This window comes from Eumetopias jubatus, unplaced genomic scaffold (genome assembly GCF_037043125.1).
Source record: "Eumetopias jubatus isolate StellerSeaLion01/CBP00866 unplaced genomic scaffold, mEumJub1_p1.0 scaffold_16, whole genome shotgun sequence".
NCBI classification, from domain to species: Eukaryota; Metazoa; Chordata; class Mammalia; order Carnivora; family Otariidae; genus Eumetopias; species Eumetopias jubatus.
Genome location: NW_028274822.1, coordinates 75,379,322 through 75,404,216, shown reverse-complemented (window position 1 = coordinate 75,404,216; position 24,895 = coordinate 75,379,322). Strand labels below are relative to the sequence as shown.

The following is a 24,895-nucleotide window of genomic DNA, read 5'->3' as shown; positions in this document are numbered from 1 at the left end:
CTAAAACCAAGCAGTATAAAATCATATTTTAATTTCTTTCCACAAATATTCACTGGAAACTGTAGTGACTGAACTGGGAAAACCAAGCCCTACTGCAAATATCAGCATGATGGGGATGTCTTACAAATCATTGCTTTCTGATTCTAGAACGAGAAAGATGAACCGTATATGCAGGATTCAGGTCTGACCAGAAGGATGGCTAAGTACCTAAAAGAGTTTGATTAAACTGTTCTTACAGATCATGAAGGAAGAGCACTTTGACACTTTGGGGCAGTGTTTCCCAAGCCTGATCATTCAAATACTATTTTCAAGATTCTTAACAACCCATGTACTGTCTAGACTTTCTGCCTAAGATTTTCCTTTAAATCCACTTGCTTTTTAAAAACTTTTACTAGCAATTACAGCCTGATGTGCTAGTTAAAGTTTTCCTATAAACATTAAAATCATGTAACCATTAAAATAAATATTTGAGTATTACCTACATCTGTCTTGAGTGGTTCATGTGCCATACTTTCGGAATTGTTCTTTTAGGGTCAAGCCTGGCATTTTAAACTACTCATCTCTGGACTTTCTTCAGGCCCTATAATGAAATCTGTAAACAGAGACCTGAAAGCAGTAAACACCCACTTTCACATGTGAAGGAGCTGTTAGAAACCTCTGAGCAAAAGTTATTAATAAACCATACTTCCCAATTTCATTTCAAAGCATGACTCCTGACACAGCCCCATCTGTTTGTTTTGCATTGGTGGAGACACTGTCATATCAGAGACCCAAACCCACTTGTTTTGGCTCGCTGGTTTATATAAGCAAGTTTAAGGGACATGTTGAGCAGCTGCCACAGATCTAGTAAAATATGTACTCAAGACAAAAGAAGGCGAAACACATGCTTAATTCTGACTTCCAAATAGAACTTGAAGAATGTGCACCCCAAAATAGAAGTACAGGTGACATGACATTCAACCCCAAATAAAACAAAGAGCTCACTTGACGCTCAGCAGGGTGTTGGGCACTCAATTGAAACATGTCAACCCAATTTGGTGTCTAATTGGTAACAAGAATTTCAAGAAAACTTAAATCAGATGTCTCTGAGATTTTTGAGGAGGAATCTCAGTCCATGCTTCCATCAAAGCAGGAAACGTAAGGAAAATTTCCTGAGACTGCAGCTTTCAGAAACATTTATTGTGGTATATGGAAAAGACAGACTGTTTAAAAACAATTTCAGTCCAGAAAGTCAGCAGTGAAACGTTACCAAGAAATTTTAGGAATTATTTTCTATCTATAATTGAGCTTTTGGGACAAGATTTATTTGTTAGGAGGGGAAAAAATCTTAAATGAGGAATTCAGTTCTTACATACAGCACTAATAGGCACAGCACCTCTGTTCAGGTACGATTCAAACATTTTTGTAAGATTTAAGTATAGTACAAGAAATTTTAGTTGCTAAAACTATGAATCCTAAAAGCTTAGGTTACAAACCATGAGAATTCTTACTCTTTACCTGCAGCAACGTGGGAGGCCACGGTGTGTGTTTAAGATGCCTTACTTGAGAGATGTGGCGCCCTAGGCTCCGATGGACACTGCAGCACTCGTCACATATAAAAGTCCCCCTATTTACTGATGCCCAGGAAGGATCTGGAAGGAAGAATGACATCTCAGTGGCGAGGATACCAGGTGGCTGCTATGCTGCCAAATGGTCAAAGATGACTGAGGTTTGGTTTTTCAAAAAAAAAAAAAAAAAGACATTTCTGTTGTGTTAGAATGCAAGTCAACATACCAAGCTGGTGAGCCTGTCTGATGATACCACCTATCTTGGCTGATTGGGTACCACATTAATTGAGATTAAACACATGAGCTGAAGCCCTAAATAAGCAGTTGTCTCCTTTCTGGTCTAGGGCCACAGTCTGTAGCCTTAATGTGATCTACCATCTCAGATGCATGCTTCTTCATTCAACATAAGAGAAGCAAACTGAGAGGGTATGGATGAAACATTTCAAACCAATCTCCACAAACAGCAAGATAACATAGCCGTGTCAGTGAATAACCCACAAAGCATTATCTAAACTAAATGCTGAAAAGACTGCTATCACAGCAGCTTCAAAGAGGCAAAGATGTAAAATAAAAGTAATATTTGTGGTGCGTGTACAATACTTTTCCCCCCACGAAGTCCCATGGAGCTTCAGCAGACATCCTTTGAGACAAGGAATAATTCGCACTTGGTAAGCAGTGAGAATAATCCACACTGGGCAAGTAAACTGAACACATACTTCGAAATCCCAGATAAAAACAGACTTTCTACATTTCGTCAGACGCACAATGGGGTGATAATAGGTACCACTCAAGCTGCCTGGTCTAAGAGTTATATTTAAAAATTCTTCAATGTCCACAAAAATCTCTAAAATGCATGTACACCATCTTTACCATTAACAGTTTATTCAAATCCTTTCCAACCATATAATGAAAAGTTATGAGATTTCAATCAGAGACAAATCCTGGGAGTCAGAGGGTGTGGTGGTTGAGGGTGGCTCTGGAGACAAGCAGTCCAGGGTTGGAAGCCCAACTCTGCCACTTCTAGCACAATGATCTCAGATAAGTTATTTTTTTGAGCATCCTCACCATGGATCAAATGGGAATAATAGCATACCTCAGAGTAGGGGGCATATAAAGGGTAAAGTTCTTTGCATATAGTTAAGTACTCAGTAATGTCAGCTGTTATAACTTTTCTAAATTATTCTCTAAGTACCGTTCGGATATTTTCAAGGGGCCGCTGAAATTCTTGACAACTTGAAGAAGTTTTTGACTGTCAATACTTAAGACATCAACTGTTCCAGGTGAACACTATTACTATACTGAAAAATCTCAAATGGAGTTTTCAGGTAGTTGAGCTCAGAGAACCATCTATTTAAAATGAACTAGATTTGGGGCACCTGGGTGGCTCATTTGGTTTAGTGACCGACTCTTGATTTTGGATCAGGTCATGATCTCAGGGTCGTGAGATCAGGCTCCACACTCAGCACGGGGTTGAGTCCACTTAGGATTCTCTCCCTCCCTGCGCGTGTGTACGAACATGCACGGGCGCACACTTGCTCTCTCTCAAAATAAAACAAAACCTTTAAAACCTAGATTCATTAAAAAAAAAAGTAAAATACTTGCTAAGATGTGATCATGGTTAAAAGTTTGCCATGAAATAAAACAGAAACAAAATAATTCAATGAAATATAATTCTGTACTACTGTGCTATTCTGAAACACAAGATTGAAAACATCAAGATCAAAGATCCCTGCAAAGATACATAAGAACACTGCTTTTTGTAGTTTGGTACTCATACTACTACTTTAAAAAAAAAAAACTATTTTGAAGCATAGCTTTGGTTTTCACATATCATTCAGAGGATTCACTGTGTTCCTGGAGAAAATTAAATAGAAGTAAGACACATTAAGCAAGGTTCTGAGTTACTTTAGCATCATGGGTCAGAATCCCATGGAAAAAATACTAGAATGTTCACAACACAGTAAAATCAAAATTGAGCTCATACGAATGACGATGGGTGAAACCCTTCCAGTTTACCTAAATGTTCTATGCTGGGGCTTCTTCCCCAGACTCCAGGAACACCACAAAAGGACTTCAGAAACGTCTGTGACCCCATTAAGAAATTATGAGTTCTGTATGAAAGAGTGACTACACGTGCATTTTCTGGGGAGAAGGCCTCAGCAGTCATCAGCACCTTTAAAGGACCCCTACGAGAAAGAGGTAACTCTTTGGGGCTCTACAGAAAAGGCAGCACAAATTCCTAGCTGCTCAAGTTCACACAACATTTCAAGGTAGCCTAATTATATTCAAAACAGGAAGGAAATGACTCAAGTCTCTGTAGATTAGGCATTTGAGACAACAACAAAAATGATACAATGGAAGAGAGAATGTTCTGAAATATGCACGAAATGCTGCAGAAGGGCAAGACAGTCATTAGTGCAGCAATGGTGAAGCAGTTTTCCTTTGTCCCCTACCACCTAATGAGGAGTGAAGAATACACATTCCAAGAGGAAGTCAATCTAGACTCATGTGAATCAAACACATCACAGAGAGTTCAACTGAAAATAAGAAAATAAGGAAGTGGAACAAATAACATTTTCAGAGAATACGATGGAGTCTGTATAACCCACACTTTCTTGAGGTCCTCTTTTTCAACTCCTCTGCCCCCTTCCCCATCGCAAAGGAACCGGTAACCCCACTTGCACACTATACAGGCTATGAAAGAACCACATAAGGTTTGACTTATAACAGTACTATTTAAAATTGGTCTTCACTGCCACATAACAAGATGAAGTTCAGAACGGTTGCAAAAACACTAGCGTTCAATGATTTAATTATTATGGTTAATTGGACTTTATTGTAACCAAAGAAGTCATCTTACCTTTTAATAACTTCAAATTTCAAAGCAGTTTAATCCAAGCACCAAGAAAAGCAGGGAGACCTGTCGATTCAGTTTCAATTGCTAAAAGGTATCTGAATTCTAAATCTAAAAACTCTAAATCCCTTATGCAAGGGAAGAATGTTTTTTTAATTTTATTTTTTTAGAAGATTTTATTTATTTATTCATGAGAGACAGAGAGAGAGAGAGAGATTGGCAGAGGGAGAAGCAGGCTCCCAAGGAGCAGCGAGCCCGATGCGGGACTCGATCCCAGGATCCTGGGATCATGACCTGGGCCGAAGGCAGACGCTTAACCATCTGAAGCGTTTTGAGGTTTCAACGCACCCACAGGTCTATCCTGCCCGAATGCCCAAATGTGTCTATTTGCCAGTGATTTTGCTTTGTATGTTGTAATTAATGTATGATTTAGAACCTCAACTCTAGCTTTAAGAGACCGCAAAGGTTCTGTACTCAACAACGCAACACAAAAAAGAAAAAAACTTAGATGAGATGATCCTAAGAATATTCACTGACTCTTCCTTACCACTGAATGTGGTTCTCCCAATTATCTCCATCGGAAAAATGAGGAAATTAAGGCTGGACGAAATGAAATCACCAGCCCAAGGTCACCCAGAAACAAAACCTAGTTGAACCCAGGCCGTTCAGATCCCAAAACTCGAGACACTCATTGCCGCCCAAGCGCTGGTTGTGTTTGCAAGACCTCAACCTTCTGGAGATTCTCCCCGGTGGAGGTAGAGTGGGACCCGGGATCGTAGGAGCATGGAAATCATCTACGGGGGTCCCCTGGAGAGTATCGGTGGACGGAAGCGGCGAGTGCACCCACCCCAGGCAGGGCCCCCTCGCGCGGCGGGGGTCCGGGGGGCTGCGCGGGGAGCTGGGGGAACACCTGCAGCCTCAGGGGGCCGCAGCCGGGAGAACGCTCGCATTTTACTTCTGTAATTGGCCTTCCTGTGCATTGCCCAAACCCCTTCCTGTTGGGGAAGCAGCGCCGACCCCGCAGCCTCCCCGCCCGGGCTGGGACAGAGGGACGGAGAGGGGAGGAGAGGGGATGAGAGCGGAGGGAGGGGCGGGAGGGCGGCGGCCCCCTAGCCCGCCCGGCTCTGACAGGCCCGGGACGGCTCCCGCCCCGAGGCCACCCCGGGTCCTCCTCCTCGCGACCTCAGGTGTGGGGTTCGGACGCCGGGACCCGCCCGACCCGAGGGGGCGGCCCCGGGGCAGGGGTCCCTTCGAGCAGAGCTGAGGGAAGCGGGCCCGGCCGGTGCGACTCACCCGGCCCGCTGCAGTCAGCGCACACCTCGCTGCTCCGAAGCCGCTTCGACATGGCTCCAGCCTCCCACCTGCCAGGAATCAGGGTCCCCGGGACAGTGAAGGCGGCGGCGGCGGCGCTTCCGCTCTAACGGGTCCCCGCGGCGCTGGCGGCGGCGCCTCTCCCCTCAGCGCCTCGCAGCCGCGGCGCAGCACGCACGCGCGGGGAGGCGCCCTTCGCCGTCGAACAGATCATGTGACCGGAAAGGGCACGCTGCCTTGCCGCCATCTTGAGTGAGGGCAGATATACGCCCCGGCATCTTCTGCCCTGCCTATATATTTTCTTCAATTTGGGTCTCTCTCTTTGGAAGTCCCAGCACTGAGTAATACCAGGGGAAGCTGCAAAATCTCGTGGCCAGAGTTCTGCAGCCACAAGTTTCCTGAGGCAATCAGTAGTCAAGTTACTTAGTATAACTGGTCGAGTTCATTCACTTAGTCAATAAATACTTACTGAGCATTTACTATGTTCCACATTCTGTTCCAGGTGCAGAAGAAATAACAGTGAGCAAAGAAGACAAAATTTCCTGTTCTCATGGTGCTTACATTCTACTGTGGTAGATCCACAATAAAATAAGTCAAATAAGCAACGCTAGGTGTTTCTTTGGCTGCAGTTTTAGTCTCACGTGGAAAACGGAGCTGATGTATTAACCTACCTCTAGTGCAAGATTTTTTTTTTTTTTTGGCATGTCTTGCTACATAAGAATGATTTTTTTTTTACATTTTAAAAGGGTTGTAAAGAAGAAAAAAGAGAAGAGGAAGTGGATGAATAATATCCGACAAAACTCATATATGGCCTACAGAGCTAAATATTTACTATCCGGCTAAGGACAAATGGAATAATTTACAGAAAAATGTGGTGTGCCTGCCCCATTGTAAGCACTCAATAATAGTAGCTCCCATTATTCGTGGTATTTGGTATCACTATTATTTTCTAATCACAACTTTTTGTTTTTGAGAATAAGAGTAGATGACCTAAAGTAACACAGGATGGTGTGAGATAAACACAATGAGATAAGTTTAATCAGTGTGAATGAGAGAAGAGATGTGACCCTAATGCTAATGAATATTTATTGTATGTATTATACGTAAACCGAGCCATGATCTCCAGTGGGGAAATATTGGATGCCTATTAAGGTCCAGGCACTGTTTTGACTTTAGATACCCTGGTAAGCAGCCATTGTGGAGTTCAGCAACTCATGAATAAGAGAGATGTTCAATAAATATTGAATGATGAAGAGAAAGATTAAGTCGCATAAAGTTTCTGGAAAGATAGGAAGTTCTGGAAGAGGTCTTAGAAGCTCTGGATGTTGGTCTACCTCTCCATTTTGGTAAATGTGTGGTGTAGGAATAACTGCATAATTCCCACACATTCCACAGTGAGAGCCTCTGGGTGCCATCCTGATGCTCCTGCATCCTGTTTTGGTTCTCAGACTCACAAATCTGGACTCAACACGTGTGGAGAACCAATTAGGCCAGGATTCTTGTACAGCTGTTGTTGCAGGCATCTGAAAAGCTGGATGCACACAGGCCGGGGAGGGAGAGGGTATGCTTTCAGGACGCACTGAATAACTTCCCCCAGCTGTGTGGTCTAGTTGTAGACAACTGTGTGGATAGCTTAGGCTGGTGAGTAGCTGCAAGTTGACTTGGCTCTTTATTGAATCTAAAGAGCTGTAGTGTCTGAGGTTCAAACCCAAATTTGCAGAGTGTGATCAAGTCTGGGTATTATCTATTAGTCTTTTTAGCCATAATCCAAAACTCGAGTGGCGAGTTCCCAAAATAAATGACCCTGATATGTGGAAGAAACCACCATCATATGTAGCTTTGAATCATAACCCGGTTTGGAGTTCAGATAGAACAGTGGTTCTCAACTGGGGATAATTTTTCTCCCCCAGGGGACATTTGGCAATGTCCGGAGATATTTTGGCCAGGGGAGTGGTATGGCATCCAGGGGATAGAAAGGCCAGAGATGCCCAACATCCTACAAAGCACAGGACAATCCCCACAGAAAGAAAATTACTGAGTTTACAACGTGCCGATGTTGAGAAACCCTGAGGAGGAACAACTCCCTCGTTATGCAAATCTTCAGTGCCACTTCTCCAGAGTTTTTAATATTCCCTCTTTAAAATTGTTCCGTGTTGCCCACTTCCAAAATGGCTTCTGGCCGATCATGGAAGCACTGCCCAATTCCAAAAAGGCTGCAAGGGAGTCAGTAACTGGAATGGTTTGGTCCAGGCTCCAGCTGCCACCCCCTGAACTCGGAGCGGATGGAAGAGGCCCAGTTGTGGACTGAACCATGTGAAATCGCTGGAGCAGGGGGAAAGGGGCTGGTGACGGATAGGCCGAGTTTTCCGTGTCCAGATCCTGAGCTAAGGGAGAGAATTTTAGCTCTGTTTGGGGACTGCACTGTGTTTCCGGGTGTGTAGTTGGGGGTGGGTGCGATCCGGCCAACTCCGGGCCGCGTGGCTGGCCTCGTCTCCCCCGCCGCGGCGGGCACGGTGGTTCGCCCCGCGCACTTCCCGGTTTGGGGCAGTTCGGCCCGCAGAAGTCGGTTTGGGAGCTGTCAGCGCGGGCGGGAGCGCCGCGGGGCGCGGGGTGGGCGCGGCCGACCCCGTCCCCGACCCGGCCCGCGACCCCCGACCTCCCGCGCGCCCCGCACCCGGCCCGTGGGCCGCCCCGCCGTGTACCGCGCCCCTCACTCTTTCTCTCTCTCTCTCTCTCTCTCTTTCTCGCGCCAGCCGCCGGGCGGGCGGGCGCCGGAGACCCCGTCGGGGCTGAGGCTTGGCAAGCGGGCGGTGAGGGCCCGGCTGCGGCCTTCTCGCCATGTCCTCGGCCCGCGACAACAGCGGCCACTTCCCCTTGCACCTCCTGGTCTGGAACAACGACTACCGGCAGCTGGAGAAGGAGCTGCGGGGCCAGGTGAGGGGCGGGGCGGGGGTCCGCCGGCGGCGAGGGGCCGGGGTGGGGGGCGGATCGGGAGGTCGCTTTGTCCCCCCGAGTCCATCTCCAACCTTCTGCCTTCGGGGCCCCGCAGACCCCTTCAATTCTGCAGCCGTGGAACAATAATAATAAGAGGACATGTATCGGAGTGCTTACTGGGTGCCAGGCCCTGTGCCGAGCGTTTTATGAACATTATCTTTTTGCCTTTCCAACAATCCTAGGAGATAGGCACTGTTATTATTACATTGGCCAGAGAAGGAAACTGAGGCTCTCAGAGGGCGCGAGGTCGCCCCCCTGATAAATACCAAGTCAGGATTTTAACTATGGCCGGCTGGCTCCGGAGGGCACTGTTTTAACCAGTTTGGCTCTACTGCCTCTCCCAAAGAGGTGAGAACAGCACACACCGCTCACCCCACCCACCCTTTTTGTAAGGAAGGGCTTGGTTGGCTTTGGAGTCCAGGTTCTAACTCGCCCTGTGACCTTGGGCAAGGCATTTTTCCCTTTCTGGCCCAGGGAGGCTGATACATACCAAAGTTTGAGAGTCACGGGTGCACAGGATCCTTAAAATCCCTTCCTATCCTCGAATGCTTTCCTTGTCTTTTATTTATTGCTGTCTCTTTAAAGCAGTGGTTCTCAGTTGGAGGTGATTTTTGAACACCTCCCCACCTCCAATGGTAATGCATGGAGATAGTTTCGGTCGTTACCCGTGCAGAATGGGGGCTACTGGGATCTTAGCGGTAGAGGCCAGGGATGCTGCTCACCATCCTACAGTGCACAAGACAGCTCTCCACAACTGAGAATTATCTGGTCCAAAATGTCAGTAGTGTTATGCTTGAGAAACCCTGCTTTTAAAGGCATCTCAACAAGTCTGGGAATTATTGGTGCCCTCAACTTACAAGCTAATATACTTAGCAGTTAGGATAAGGATTTGTAATTATTTGGTGTATTTCTTGTTGACTTTGAAATCCTTATTTTTGAATGGCTCAAAATTGATGCTATCATTGTCAAGAAATTTTAGAGAAAAAGGAGCACTTTTGGTTGGCAAAAATTGAGCAAGGTCAGCATCACCCGGTTTGGTGAATGGTTACTGCTAGGTGAGTGTGTTCTTGCACCCTGCTATATTTTTTAAAAAATCTGTTGAGCACTTGCTGGAAGTCAAGAGTTGCTCTTTTTTCATTTAAATCCTCTGTCCAGACAGAATAAACTTTTATTGTGAGAGTCATTGGTCTTAATTAGATCACGCCCCCAGAGTAGATGATTCACCATTAGGTGTCCCAGTATACCTGGTGATTTCATTCCCTTTCTGTTACTAGATGTGGTGCAGAGGGAATCCTCCATCATTTTGCTCTCAGCTCTAAGTGTTCTCACCTTGGACACTTGAAAAACGACCAGACAATCCTGCTGTGTTGTGCATCTGCACTTCCTCAGTATCGGTGCTGCCCCAGCTTCTTGTGAAATACCGAGATAAAGTACAAAGGAAGTCACAGAACTAAACTCCCTTTTGATAGAGAAGTTCATTGCCATCATTAAGCCACATACTCTTTCAATACTGATTTCTGAAAACAGTAGGCTTTCTATTCATTGGAGGTGAAGAAAAGAGCTTGAATGAAGTGTAGTTTTTCTTTATAGAAAAACTTGTTTGATAAGAACACGGTCTTGGGTTTACAATCTGAAATGTGGCATAGTTGAATTCTCTCCTTTTCCTGTAGGCTGTAATTCATTGAAAGTTCTCTGTGCCTCTTCCTCGAAAAATGTTAAGGACATTCGTGATCAGAGAATTATAATTCTGTAGCAGATTTTCCTGGAGTAAATTAGATCCTTCACACTTTATACTGTCAAGGCGGGGGCGGGGTCAAAGGAAGAATATGCATACTTACTAATTATTTGGTTTTGACTTTGTTATTGTTTATCCCCGTAGATCATTTCATAGTATACCAGTCCTCTCTGAGTAAGAGGTAGTTGAAGCCGATTCATAAAGAACATCTTTACCGTGAAAGCTTGACTGTCATGACCACATAATCTAATCTCAATCCTGAAACTTGGCCATTGAAGGGGTAGAGATGGGGCTGGCTTCAAGGGTGTGCTACGTGTGCTCAGAAGGGGTATGCTTGGTATAATGCTCTGCTGTCACCATCTTGAAATTCTTTTTTTTTTTTTTAAGATTATTTATTTGAGAGAGAGCGAGCAAGACAGCGTGGGAGGGGGGTGGAGGGAGAGAGAGAATCTTGAGCAGACTCCCTGCTGAGCGTGGAGCCCGACTCCATCTCACCACCCTGAGATCTGACCTGAGCCGAAATCAAGAGTTGGAGCCTTAACCAACTGAGCCACCCAGGCGGCCCCACCGTCTTGAAATTCTTCATTTTTTTTTTTTTTTGAACAAGGAGCTTTGCGTTTTCATTTTTCACTGGGCCCTGCAAATTATGTAACTGGTTCAGGGTTAAGAAGTTATTCATTGATATCATTAAAATATGTGGCAGGAAATATTTTGTTGCTTTCATATTTGTCAAGATCCTCTTGATTATGAAACAACTACGGACTTCTGTGACTTGGAGGGAGTTGGGTTAATGGCCAGTACTAATACTGGTAACGTTGTGAGCTTGGGCAAGTTATTTACCCTTGCTGAACTGTTTTATCATCTGTAAAAATAGGGAGAGTAGCACTGAAAGTCTACCGTACATTTGTCAGGCATTGTGCTGAAATGTTTTCCGTGCAATTTTAGATTTAATTCTCACACTGCCTTGGAGTGAATGCTTTCACGATTCCCATTTTACAGATAAGGAAACCAGATAAGGTGGAGACGCTCAGTTGCCTGCTTAGCCTGTGGCTGAACCAGGGTGTGAACCCAGAAAGTCAGACTCTGTCCTAATGCTGTATTCTTAACCCTTGCATTCTGCTTCTTTCCGTAAGAGTCCCTCCAGTTCAGAATCGTGGAAAATAAGGCAGAGAACAGATGTGGAAGCGCGGCACATAGTAAGTGAGAGTAATCCCATTTATCATCGTTGCTGCTGTGATTATGATAATCTTCCTGGGCATTCAGTTTCTTTTATGTATGCCCCAGTTTTTCTGCAAGGAACGTGTCCTGGCTGCATAGTTAAAAACAAAAAATTTCTATCACCCCAGCAATACAACCAACTGTTTCACTTAGTGTTTTGTTTGCCAGTGGGCTTCTGCTCTCTGTTCCTTCCTTCCTCCCATCCCACGAGTGAGCCTCGAAGCAGGCACACCGGTAGCTGTAAGGATTGTATTTTGTTCTAGGAAAAACAGCACAGAAGGAATCAAGTTTATCCAGATGAAGAGGGTAGGCGCGTTTCCGAGTGTGCGTGAGTCAGCCCCCACCCCAAGGTCTTGCTGAGAGCTGGAGTGTGGAGTTTGCCAGCTCTGCAGTTGTTTCAAGCTTTCCAAGTTGGCTCAGCAGAGACGCTTTATTAAGTGCCTCTTAACGCATCAGCTCTACTGTCTTTAATATTCAGTGGGGCCTTGAAGTCGGTGCAGTGGAAATGATTTTGTGTCACGTTTGTGTTGTCTGTCATTTAGCTAGAGAGGTCTGTTAAACATCCCTGGCGTTCTTATGGATGCTGGGAGAGTGAGTGAACACTTAAGGGGACATAGGCAAAGGTCATTCAGTGCACCTTAGATGGGGGGAGACCCAGGACTGAGTAGAGTGGAGGGTGGCAGATGAGGCCTGACTCTAGGGCCAGGCCCCAGTGAGGAAGCCAGCAGGTGAGAGTGTACCATCAGGCAAAGAGGAAGAGGGTGTTCTAGGCGGCAGCAGTCCTCAGAGCTTGACAGGGAGCTACCCTGGGGTTGTTGCCCCGGTCTACAGCAGGCCAAGTGGGGCACTGGGCACACATTCAGGTTGGTGCCTGTTGGCTGGAGGCCTTCCAGGAGCCAGGGGCCAAGCATCCAAGATGAAGAGCTAGAGCCTGCTCTCACGTACTCCCCCTTGGCCCTCGGGGGCTCAAGCTCACTTGAAGGAACTATGCCTATGGATACCATTTCCCGCCTGACTTGGCAGGGGCGGGGGTTGGGGGTGGGGGTGGGGGTGGTCAGTTTGGGCTACAGCTGCAGAGGACCAGGGCAGCCTGAGATGCACAGGAATGAGGGTGGACTTCTGGAGAGAATGGAAGGCCAGTTAGCAGCCTCTTGCTGGAGGCCCCCCCCCCCCCCCGCCCCCTGCCAGAGGTAACAGTGATGGTTGATGAAGGACTTACATTGTGTTGGGTTTGGAGGCACAGAAGGGTTGGTTAATGCACCTGAGGCTAGTCAGGGGCCTGGACGTGGGCCTGTTGTCTGGCTCTGCAGCCTGCACTCAAAGCTTGGGCTTTTACTGCCTCAGGAGGGCAGCAGGATGAAAACAAGGCTTTGAGCCAGCAAAGTCAGTGGGCTTAAATTAGCAATTAGGATGGGGACATGCAGAAATCTCACTGCTTTTTTTCTTTGGGGGCACTATTATAGTTTGAAGGGGTGGGTGTTTTTAATTTGGTATAGTTCATGACTGAAGAAACATAAAGGAAAAACTGAAATGATCAGCTTCCAGTGTGAATTCCAGTTTAATTCTGAACGCTCTTGCTCACTGAACTAATGTCATTGGTTAGAGACCCTAAGCCCTACTATAAACTGTAATGAAATCTGAACAGATCCCTTTTAGGAAGAAACTGACCGCTTATATGCACTCCATAATGTGGGTGTATGATAATAAGAGCTATTTCTTCTTAGTGCTTCTTTACAGGGTTAGTATTATGCCTTTACTGTTGTACGAACTTTGTAAGGTCGGGGTTTTTTATTCCCAGTTTACAAGGGAGCAGACTGAAGCTCTGGAGAAATTAAACAACTCATCAAACAGTATATAGATGATAGATTCGTTTTATGTATTACATAAAGCACATACATAGATAGGTTTTTTTCAAACATCTTTATTGAGCTGTAATTCACTAATCATACAATTCACCCATTAAAGTATATCACTCAGTGGTTTTTTTTTTTTTAAAGATTTTATTTATTTGAGAGAGAGAAAGAGAGAGAGAAACAGCATGAGAGGGGAGAAGGTCAGAGGGAGAAGCAGGCTCCCCACTGAGCCGGGAGCCTGATGTGGGACTCAATCCCAGGACTCCGGGATCATGACCTGAGCCGAAGGCAGTCGCTTAACCAACCGAGCCACCCAGGCGCCCTCACTCAGTGGTTTTTAGCGTCTTCACTGAGTTGTGCAACCATCACCACCATCAAATTCCAGACATTTTCATCTCCCCAGAAAGAAACCCCGGGCCCTGTAGTCACTCTGCATTTCCCCTCCACCCCTTCAGCTCCAGGCTATCGCTAATTTACTTGCTGTCTCTCTAGATTTGCCTATTCTGGACATTTCCTATAGATGGAGTCCTATGATATGTGGTCTTTTGTGTCTGGCTTCTTTTACTTACCATGTTTGTGAGGTTCATCCACACTGTGGCACATATCAGTCCTTCATTCCTTTTTATGGCCGAATAGTATTCCCCTGTCTGGGTGTACGTCATTTTGTTTATCCATTTACCAGTTGATGGATATTTGTCCCCGCCCCCCTTTTTTGTTATATGAATAATGCTGTATGCATATTCGTGTATAAGTTTTCATATGGGTGTATGTTTTTATTTCGCTTGGGTAAATACCCATGAGGGAATTGCTGGGTCATATGGTCACTCTATGTTTGACTTTTCGAGGCCCTGCCAACCGTTTTTCAAATTGGCTGCACCATTTTACATTCCCACCAGCCGTGCATGAGGGTTTCGTTTCTCCACATCTTTGTCCACACTTGTTATTCTTTTTGATTGTAGTCATCCTAGTGGGTGTGAAGTGGTATCTCATTGTGGTTTTGACTGACATTTCCCTAGTGATGAGTGAAATTGAGCCTCTTTTAATGTACTCCTTGGCATTGGCATATCGTCTTTGAAGAAATGTCTATTCCAAATCCTTTGCCCATTTAAAAATTGGGTTGTCTATTTATTCTTGAGAAGTTAAAGTTCTTCATACATTCTGGATACTGACTAGCCCCTTATCAGATAAATGACTTGCAAATATTTTTTCCCCTTCTGTGGGATGTCTTTTTACTTCATGGTATCACGTGAAGTACAAAAATTTTCAATTCTGATGAAGTGCAATTTATCTGTATTTTCTTTTGTCTCTTATGTTTTTGGTGTTATATCTAAGAACGTTTTGCCCAACCCAAGGTCACAAAGATGAACTCTGTTTTCTTCTAAGAGTTTTATCGTTTTAGCTCTTCCATTTGGGTTTCTGATCAATTTAGAGCTAATTTTCATGTATCATATATATAAAACTTCATTCTTTTGTATGTGCATATCCAGTTGTTCAAGCACCACTTGCTGAAAAGACTTTTATTTTTTTTTTAAAGATTTTATTTATTTGACAGAGAGAGAGACAGTGAGAGAGGGAACACAAGCAGGGGGTGTGGGAGAGGGAGAAGCAGGCTTCCCGCCGAGCAGAGAGCCCAATGTGGGACTCGATCCCAGGACCCTGGGATCATGACCTAAGCCAAAAGCAGACGCCTAACCAACAGAGCCACCCAGGCGCCCTCAGTTTGGGGAGTAGGGACATCTTAAATATTAAGTCTTCTGAACCACGAACATGCGATGTTTTTCCATTTATTTAGGTCTTAATTTCTTTCAACGATGCCTTACCGTTTTCAGAGTTTATGTTTTGTACTTTTGTTATTTATTCCAAAATGTTTTATTCTTTTTGGTGCTATTGTAAATAGAATTGTTTTCATAATTTCATTTTCAGTTGTTAGTGTATAGAGAGACAGTTGATTTTGTTTCATTTTTTAAAACTAAGTATAATTAACACACAATGTTGTATTAATTTCAGGTGTACAACATATTGATTCAACAGTCCTGTACATTTTCAGTGCTCACCATGATAAGTGTAGTCACCATCTGTCACCAAACAACGTTATTACGATATTATTGACCATATTCCATATTCCATTATTGACCACCGTTCCATATGGAATATGGCACAAAATCTTTGTGCCTTACTTATTTTATAACTGGAAGTTTGTATATTTTAGTCCCCTTTATCTGTTTTACCCATCTCTCCACTTACTTCCCCTCTGACAACAACCAGTTTGTTCTCTGAGCAATATAATTGATTTTAAATTGATCTTGTATCTTCCAACCTTGCTGAACTCCTTTGTTTGTTCTAACCCTTTAGTGGATACCTTAGGATTTTCTATATATAAGATCATGTCATCTGTGAATAGAGATTTACTTCTTCCTTTCTAATCTGGATGCCTTTTCTTTCTTTTTCTTGCCATATTGCCCTGGTTAGAACGTCTAGTACGGTACTGAATAGAAGAGACGGAAGAGAACATCCTTGTCTTGTTCCTTATCTTAGGGGGAAGGCATCCAGTCTTTCACCATTAAGATAATGTTAGCTGTGGGTGTTCATAATTGGGTGCTCTTTGAGGAAATTCCCTTCTATTTCTAGTTTGTTGAGTGTTTCCTGTTTTTTATTTTTATTTTGTATCATGAAGGGGTGTTGGATTTTGTCAAATGCTTTTTCTCCATTGTCTTAGCCTTGTTTGGGTCTCTGTAACAAAATACCATAGACTGGGTAGTTTATAAATAATAGAAATTTATTTCTTAAAGTTCAGGAGGCTCACAAGATTTAGTGTGGTGGCTGGAGAGGGCTCTCTTCCTGGTTCATAGCAGGAGCTTTCCAGCTGTGTCCTCACATGGTAAAAGTGGGTCTAGCAAGCTCTCTGGGGCCTCTTTTATTAAGACACTAACGCCATTCATGAGAGCCTCACACTCATGACCTAAGTGCCCCCCGCAAAGGCCCCACTTTACCATCATCTTTGAAAGTTAGGATTTCAACATAAGAATGTAGACTACAGTGGGGCGCCTGGGTGGCTCAGTCGTTGGGCGTCTGCCTTCGGCTCGGGTCATGATCCCAGGGTCCTGGGATCGAGCCCCACATCGGTCTCCCTGCTCCGCAAGAAGCCTGCTTCTCCTTCTCCTGCTCCCCCTGCTTGTGTTCCTGCTCTTGCTGTGTCTCTCTCTGTGTCACATAAATAAATAAAAAATCTTAAAAAAAAAAAAAGAATGTAGACTACAGTTAGACCACAGCATGCATCTATTGAGATAATCATGTGTTATTTTATTTTATTCTATTAATATGCTGTGTTATTAATTATCAGATGTTAAACCACCTTTGCATTTGAGATAAATCTTACTTGGTCTTGGTGTTTAATAATCCTTTTTATGGGTTGCTAAATTTGTTTTGCTAATATATTGTTGAGGATTTTGCACCCATATTCATTAGAGGTATTGGTCTGTGGTTTTCTTTCTTTGGTAATGTGTTTGTTATCAGGATAATACTGGGTTCATAAAACAAGTTGGGAATTTTTCCTTTATCTTCTATTTTTTTTTTATTTTTGGAAGTTTGTGAAGAATTGATATTAATTCTTTGAATGTTTGGCAGAATTCACCAGTGAAGCCATCTGGGCCTGAGCATTTTTTAAAGTTTAAAAATTACTGATTCAATCTCTTGTTACAAATTTATTCAGATTTTCTGCTTTTTCTTAAGTCAGTGTTGCTAGTTTACGTCTGTCTAGGAATATGTGCCTTTCATTTAAGTCTCTGTTGGCATACAGTTCACAGTATTCCTTTTATTTTTTTTAAAGATTTTACTTATTTGAGAGAGGAAGAGAGAGATTGAGAGAACGAGTGGGAGGAGGGGCAGAGGGAGAAGCAGGCTCCCTGCCCAGCAGGGAGGGAGCCCGATGCGGGGCTCGATCCCAGGACCCTGGGACCATGACCTGAGCCGAAGGCCGGCGCTTCACCGACGGCGCCCCGCAGTATTCCTTTTAAACACTTTGTGTTTCCGCAGAGTTGGTAGTGATACCCCTTCTTCCATTTCCGCTTTTGGTAACTGGAGTGTTCTCTCTTTCTTTCCTGGTCAATCTAGCTGCAAGTTTATCAATTTTGTTGATATTTACCAAGAACAAATTTTTGGTTTTGTTGCTTTTCCTGTATTGATTTGCTGCTCTCTGTTTTGCTGATTTCCACTTGAATCATCCACTATTTTTAATCCCAGTCACCGTAATACAGTATTTTTCCTCCCTTCTCTCTTTTCACATGAGAAAGAGGTGCAGGAGGCTCTGAAGAGCTACAGTCAGCATTGCAAAATGTGCTGCTGTCGGGCTCATACGTACTTTTTTTCCCTGTGGTCCAAACTAGGAAAAAGTCAGGTACTTAATGTATTTGGCTTTGATTTTGCACATCATTTCTAGTGGTTGCCCAGGAGCTTGAGTGTCAGTCCTTGGTCTGAGATGTTTTGTTTTGGGGTGTGAATTACATTAAATAGAATTTCCCTTTTTTGTGTGACAAGTATTGTTAAACATCTCCTCTATATCAGGCAGTGTGCTAAACCCAGCACCTTTCCCGTAAACTGAACTTGTTAGGTGAGGAAACAGTTTATATAACAGATAAGTAAAGAGGCAATGAATTTGCTAATTATTTCTCTCTTGCTAAACTTCAATCTTTAGCTAGATTACTGTTTTAAAAACAATGGTTTACTGCAGATTAGAGACCAGGGTGGTGGAAGCTAGGAAATACGAGACTTGGATCCCGCCCTTTGGAAGAGTATCAGTGTCTCTAGTGAGAGAGACAAAAGCCATACCCTTGGGGAAAGCCAGGGAATCCTGGGAGGTGGTGTGGGCCCCATTCCAGGAGATGTGTTGGTATTCCAGCGCCGGAGAGAACGCTGAGGCCTGGGATTGGTCCAGGGGGACATGTGCTCGCTTAGCAGAACGTCTTCGGCCACTGCTGTCATTCCTTGAGAACAGTCCCTGTCTTCACTGCATGCCAGCCATGATGCACTTTGCAAAACAGGGAGGTTCAGTAGCTGTTGGGCAGTAGCTATTTAGCTCTGCTTACCTTTCTCCCCTGTGGCCAGTAAGTGGAACATTCTGGATATCTTTGGAGGCTGCAGTTAAAGCCTGTACAACAACTAGCATCTCAAATCAAGATAAAAGCACATTCCCTGAGAAGTATTTGAGCACTTAAAACGTTTTACATCCCAGAAGTCCCATGGTAGTTTCTTGTGTCCTTGGAAGAACGTTCAGAATCCTGTTTTGAAGGCAGCATTCGGTCATTCAGGCTGGGCTCACACCACCAGAGAAACTGCCACTTGGCTCTCCACCCAGTGCAGGTGGCGGAAGGAGGGCCGGGATACGAATGAAGAGTAAAAGCCAAATGGCTCTGCCCAGCATGGGGAAGAAAACCTTCGAGGGGAAAGAGACCACAGTGGCATGTGTTTGTTCTCACATTCACCTAGAAACATGTCCACATCCACGTCTGGCGGATCACACTCATTGCAGGACCTGTGGATGCTGCTACTTCACGGTGCTCAGAACTCCATACACAGTAATGAGAGTGGCGTTCTGAGGGGGACCCAGCTAGAGAATGTGATTTTATTCTGACCCAAATGACCTTCTGTACTTTGAGTTTTGCTTAAAGTCCTCCACTTCCTGGTCTAGACCTGGGTGCTGATATACGCTTGAGAAATCCCCCATGTTCGGTGTCAGAGGGTGGTTGCATTCATGAAAGCCCCTAGCCCCATTTAGACTTCATTTGAGTGCTGTTGCGAGCATAAGACATGCCTGATGATCGAGGCCTACAGTCCACGTTAACTTATTGGGCACTTCACTTTATAGAAAAAGGAACTCAGTAGTGATCATCTTTATTATGGCCCTCAAATTAATATTTCAACCACTCCCACACGCAAGCATTCTTTCTTCCATATAGTGTTGTAATTAATGTGTAATTTTCCACTTTATACTAAATTTTATCTCTCACACACATTTCCATGTTTTGATATAATATATACAATCTTATAAACACCAGTGTTTACTTAACAGAATGTGGAGGCTCTGGATCCACGAGGTCGAACCTTATTGCACCTTGCTGTTTCTTTGGGACATTTGGAATCTGCTAGAGTCTTGCTCCGACATAAAGCAGATGTTACAAAAGAAAATCGTGAGGGATGGACAGGCAAGTATGCTTTTAAAATATCTGAAAGCCTTTTGTTTCGGTATCTCTTTCTGAATAAAGACCAGTCTCAATTATAATTGTCCTCAAGTTATCTTTTTCTTAAGACTCTTTCTCTCCTGGGAGTAGGGGCCAGGGCGAGGAGATGCGGGCCTGCAGCACAATGGTCCGAACTGTGTCCTGGCCAGAAGCCCTCAGTGAAGGGCGACTCCTATCCAGAAAGCAGCTCTCAGTTCAAACCCTTCCACCACATATGAGTGTGGAGGCCAGATTCCTCCTGAGGAATGTGATGGTAACTCCAGTGAATCTGTCGGGATAGCCAAAATCAAAACGAAATTATGACTAAAAGTAGCCTTTTCCGGTGAAATCCGGGCACTTCACTTGCTTGCAAGCAATGAACTGTTGGTCAGAGTAATTCTGTGTTGGCTGAGCAAAGATACACCTAAGCCCTACCTGCCCGATCCACATGTAACCACGGTTGTGTGATCACACAGGTAAAGCCTGCTCTCTGAAGACACTGTCAGGATTTCAGAACCAGTGGTAAGAGAGGGGGTGCGGGGGGAGGATGGAAGTTGGTTTGCTCGAGAGGCTACGAGCGCTGTATTTTCTTTCCACTCAGTTAAGAGCTAGCGATAGCAATCATGGTCATAAAAGTAAGGTGGGATGTAGCCTCTCCCCCTCTTTGAAGAAAATGTTGGTCTTTGATCTACAGACTCTTTTCAAACTAGCTTAGGAGTTTGTCAGAGTCTGAGACTACTGAGTGATGAAGTTTCACCTCCTTGGTTTCCAGTTTTACATGAGGCTGTGAGCACCGGTGACCCCGAGATGGTGTACACCGTTCTTCAACATCGGGACTACCACAACACATCCATGGCCCTTGAAGGAGTTCCTGAGCTGCTCCAGAAAATTCTCGAGGTATCCAAAAAAAATGTGGCAATGCCATAATTTGAGTTAAATGCTGACAACATAGCTGGAGACATGGTTAGACATCCACTTGTACCTTCCTAACAGTTTAATGAATTGTAAATACAATCGTTTAGTACCAAAGAGCATTATTCCTTATCTATTAGACGTATGAGGTCTTTCACCGATTATGTTTCTATGTCACTAGACCTATCCTTTCTTTTTTTTTTTTTAAGATTTTATTTATTTATTTAATTGACAGAGAGAGAGAGAGAGAGAGAGAGACAGCGTGAGAGGGAACACAAGCAGGGGAAGTGGGAGAGGGAGAAGCAGGCTTCCAGCCAAGCAGGGAGTCTGATGCGGGGTTCGATCCCAGGACCCCGGGATCATGACCTGAGCCGAAGGCAGTCGCTTAACCAACGGAGCCACCCAGGCGCCCCTAGACCTATCCTTTCAAGTGCTGCTTAAAAATTATAACTTAAGACAAATGGACATCAAACAGTTTGTCTAGGTGCCTGTTTTCTTAACAGTGGCCTTCTGAACATAGGTCTTTTTGTTGTTAAAGATTTTTATTTATTAGAGAGAGCATGAGAAGGGGGAGGGTCAGAGGGAGAAGCAGACTCCCCGCTGAGCAGGGACCCCCCCCCCCCCCGATGTGGGACTTGATCCCGGGACTCTAGGATCATGACCCGAGCTGAAGGCAGTCACTTAACCAACTGAGCCATTCAGGCGCCCCCGTAGGTCATCTTTTTTTTGAGAGAGAGAGTACACACATGCGAGTGAGGGCAGGGGGGTGGGGGAGGGGCAGAGGGGGAGAGAATCTTCAGCAGGCTCCACACCCAGTGTGAAGCCTGAGACAGGGCTCAATCTCACAACCCAGAGATCATGACCTGAGCTGAAATCAAGAGTCGGACACTTACCCGACTGAGCCACCCAGGCACCCCTGAGCATAGGTCATCTTGAGGAAACTGTGATGAGCATTGGTTACTGTACAGAGATTTCCAGGGCCTGCTGAGGCTCTGAAGTGTGTATGCACCTTCTCCTTGCCACTTGTGTTGACTCTAGCCATTAGCCTTTCGTGACTTCTAATCTATTGGCTTAGTTTATTTACAGCCATTGGCTTTGGGCCAGTGAAGACAGTTATCTATCTGTGAATTAAAGTGTATGGACTCTTGACACTTGGAGTCATTTTTTTGAAAATTTACTTGTAGGCTCATGGACTATTTTGCATGATGGTTGCCATTCTCCAGAAAGTCTCTGTTACCTGCTAGAACCATCTTATGAGCCAATCGTGCAATGTTCTCAGGGCCACGGGAGACAAGAAAGTACCATGCTTCAATTTTTGTGTCATTTATTCTTAAGCACATAAGTGAGCTTCCCAAAATATCTCCAAAGATATTTGCTAGATAAATCCGCTTTACACTTTAGTCAACATGTTTCTTGAGAAAAATTAACGGCTCTATTGAGAAAAGGAACAACTTTGCTGTAAGACAATCACTGCTCATTATCTGAGCACTCTTTAAAAAATATATTTTTTTGACGCTCACGTTTTGTCTTTCAACATTTTCTCCTTAAAACAAGCCCCCCTTTCTTATCTGTTGCCCCTTGGAGAGCCTTTTGTCCATCACTGGAATCCTGGTTTCATTCTAGGGTAGATTCTTGGTCTTCCTTTCCTGTGCTTCTGTAAAAACCACGAGAAAGCCATGGCGGGGGCTGGGGGGAGGCAGGGAACAGAACAACACCTGGAATTTCTAGTATTTCTCTTACTGGATGGTAACTGTTGGATTTCTTAAGTAGCTCTCCAAGAACCTGCTGTAAGAATTTGGGGCAGGTCAGAAAGTCGTCCTAAACAGGGCTGCTCTGGTGGTGTAAACTTTTATAAAGTCAAATTCTAAAAATTGAAGAGGAAAATAAGGGCAAAAGTCTGTTAACTGGAGGGAACATCAGCTTCCTGGGGAGGTGATGTCTGGCAGCCTCTTCTGGTTCCGAGATCCAGTAAATATGAAGCACTTCCAGCACACAAAACCTGTTACAGTCGAGCTCCCCCATAGAATAGATGGAATTGATGTTTCTTTCTTTTTGTTCAGAATGGCCTGTTACCCACATTGCATGGCGGTGCTTAGGCCCACCTTCCAGGCTAATCTTTCTGCGACTGTTAGGAACCAGACTGAGTCCTAAATCAGATTTGATTTTATCCCTGTCTAACCTTGTTGCTCTCAGTTAACTTTATTAACCGTCTAGACATATTTTATATCGAGATAAAATAACAGCCTGCATATAAAATAAACATTTACTTTGATGGGTTTGCATTTTATGTTTCTTATTTTCTGTGTTCTTTCCTCCTTCTCCCCCTTTAAAACCTCATTAACCCTTACCATGTTTGTGTTCAGTTAATAGTGCTAAGGGTCATTTACTATAAATCTTTGTCCCTCAGGCTCCGGATTTCTATGTGCAGATGAAATGGGAATTCACCAGCTGGGGTGAGTGGCTCTGGGCTTGTAATTTATTTGTTTCCACATTTACCGAGCCTGAATATAAGTTTATTTTTCCTTTATAAAAACTGAATATATATATATATATATATATATTTAATCTAAATTGCATAGAAAAGAATAAGGAAAAACAGTCACCTATAATCCCACGTAAGCGCAACTACTGTTAATGCTTTGGATATTTTCCTTCTAGTTTTTTCCTCCATGTATAGGGATTTTTCTCCCGAGCATCTGTAAATATAATATATAGACAATTTTGTCTCTTCCTTTTGTCACTTAGAGCTGATACCTGTCTATATTATTAGTTTTTTTTTAAACATCACTTTAAAGAGCTAAAATTTTAGTAAGTAGATTTATCATAATTTATTCCTCATTTCCTTATGTGGTTCAACTTGCTTTGTTTAAACTTGTTATTTTAAGGAAGAAGATGAGACAAATGTCGGGATAGGTTGGTGTTTTACAAAATGGATGTATTTCTCTAAAATCTTCTGTAAGACAAATTGACTGACAGTAATTTTCATAGATGTTCCAATTTTATTTCTTGTAGATCAGTTAATGACAGCTCTTAATTCCCAGGTTCCCAGCCATTTCACTCTGACTTCTCTATCAGGCAAGAAGTCATATTTGTAATGAAACATTTAAATGAAGTAAAAAGTATGTAACAGAAGAGAACTTCAGGTTCTTCTGGAAACCTTATGAGTTCTTTTCCAACGCCAATACATGCAGGTGACGCAGCCACAGATCTTAGCTGTTTTAGGTTTCATATTTTGAAGGGTGGATGTGGCAATGTGGCAGGCAGACCATGACCACGCGGCCAGAGCAGCAGATGTGAGCGACAAGTCCAGACGGACACGCTCCATAACCCTGATGGGGGTCAACGGTCACAGAGAGAGGTTCAGTTTTGGGATTGAGACTACCCTTGGGGGAGTCATTTGGAGTTTTCTCTGGACGAGACATACACCTGCCCTTTTATAAAGAGCTATAGAACAGAAGGTCCGCTTTTATTTTTTAGAAGTGACTTCCTGCATCCTCAGTGTGGGAGCCAAGCCCAGTTCTGTCTGATGGTCACCGTCATGCCACTGCTCTTCTTTTATTGAAGTCCCACTCCTGATTTCCTGGGCCTGTGTGTTCTGCTTGGCCCTCAGGTTTTTTTTCAGTAGTACGTTTCTCTTCTCTAGTGCCCTTGGTTTCTAGAATATGCCCGAATGACGTCTGTCGCATTTGGAAAAGTGGTGCCAAACTACGTGTGGATATCACATTGCTGGGATTTGAGAACATGAGCTGGATAAGAGGGAGGCGTAGTTTTATATTTAAGGGAGAAGGTGAGTGATTCTATTCTGTTTTCAAGTTAGAGTGATTTTTAACCATCAAAATGTGCTCGCATTCTTATGCTTTGTCTGACCCTCTCTGGGGCTTTTTTTTTTTTCTTTTCCTTTTTTGGTTATTCTTGTTAACTTTTCAGCTCCCAATTCCTCAATTTCATTTCTTTTTTGGATAGTTCTCTTAATTCTCTTGCCCGTCTCATTTACCTACCACCCAACACTGTTACCCTTTTGACATGTGTCTGTCCCACATTCCTGAGCGTTTGAGGTTGAGACTCTGTCTTGTATCTCCTTACATTCCTTCCATAAGCAGGCGTGATCCTCCAAATGGAGGGTGAGAAAAATGGTATTGCCAGCCCAGCGTTGTGTGTAAACAATTTACAGTAATTATATAAACCATATATTTTAAAAAGTACACAGATGTATTGCCAATGAAGAAAGCAAATTGTTTTAAATGCGTGCAACTCTGGGG

General features: G+C 43.9%; 2 protein-coding genes across 17 annotated transcripts in view; one reads left to right on the top strand and one right to left on the bottom strand.

The window, feature by feature from the left end:
• GIT2 (GIT ArfGAP 2) overlaps positions 1-5,867 on the bottom strand; it is a 49,841-nt gene extending 43,974 nt beyond the window's left edge. For 13 of the 14 annotated variants that reach the window (XR_003611320.2, XR_003611321.2, XR_003611322.2 and 10 more), the window contains exons 1-2: positions 5,695-5,867; positions 1,498-1,631 (exon numbers count right to left, since the gene is read on the bottom strand). Coding sequence is in view for 9 of the 14 variants with exons in the window: in XM_028116577.2 (XP_027972378.1) it covers positions 1,498-1,631; positions 5,695-5,746 (186 nt within the window). In the remaining 5 variants the exon portion in view is untranslated. Of the gene's footprint in view, positions 1-478; positions 1,198-1,497; positions 1,632-5,694 lie in introns of those variants that run through there. The other variant, XM_028116584.2, reaches the window with a different exon arrangement.
• Positions 5,868-8,323: 2,456 nt separating this feature from the next.
• Positions 8,324-24,895, top strand: part of ANKRD13A (ankyrin repeat domain 13A) — a 30,399-nt gene continuing 13,827 nt past the window's right edge. Inside the window, exons 1-5 of one of the 3 annotated variants that reach the window (XM_028116475.2) lie at positions 8,324-8,646; positions 19,577-19,709; positions 20,497-20,621; positions 23,044-23,089; positions 24,280-24,423. In XM_028116475.2, the coding sequence (XP_027972276.1) occupies positions 8,551-8,646; positions 19,577-19,709; positions 20,497-20,621; positions 23,044-23,089; positions 24,280-24,423 (544 nt within the window). In that variant the 5' untranslated portion in view covers positions 8,324-8,550. Of the gene's footprint in view, positions 8,647-19,576; positions 19,710-20,200; positions 20,247-20,496; positions 20,622-23,043; positions 23,090-24,279; positions 24,424-24,895 lie in introns of those variants that run through there. The other 2 variants (XM_028116474.2, XM_028116476.2) reach the window with 2 other exon arrangements.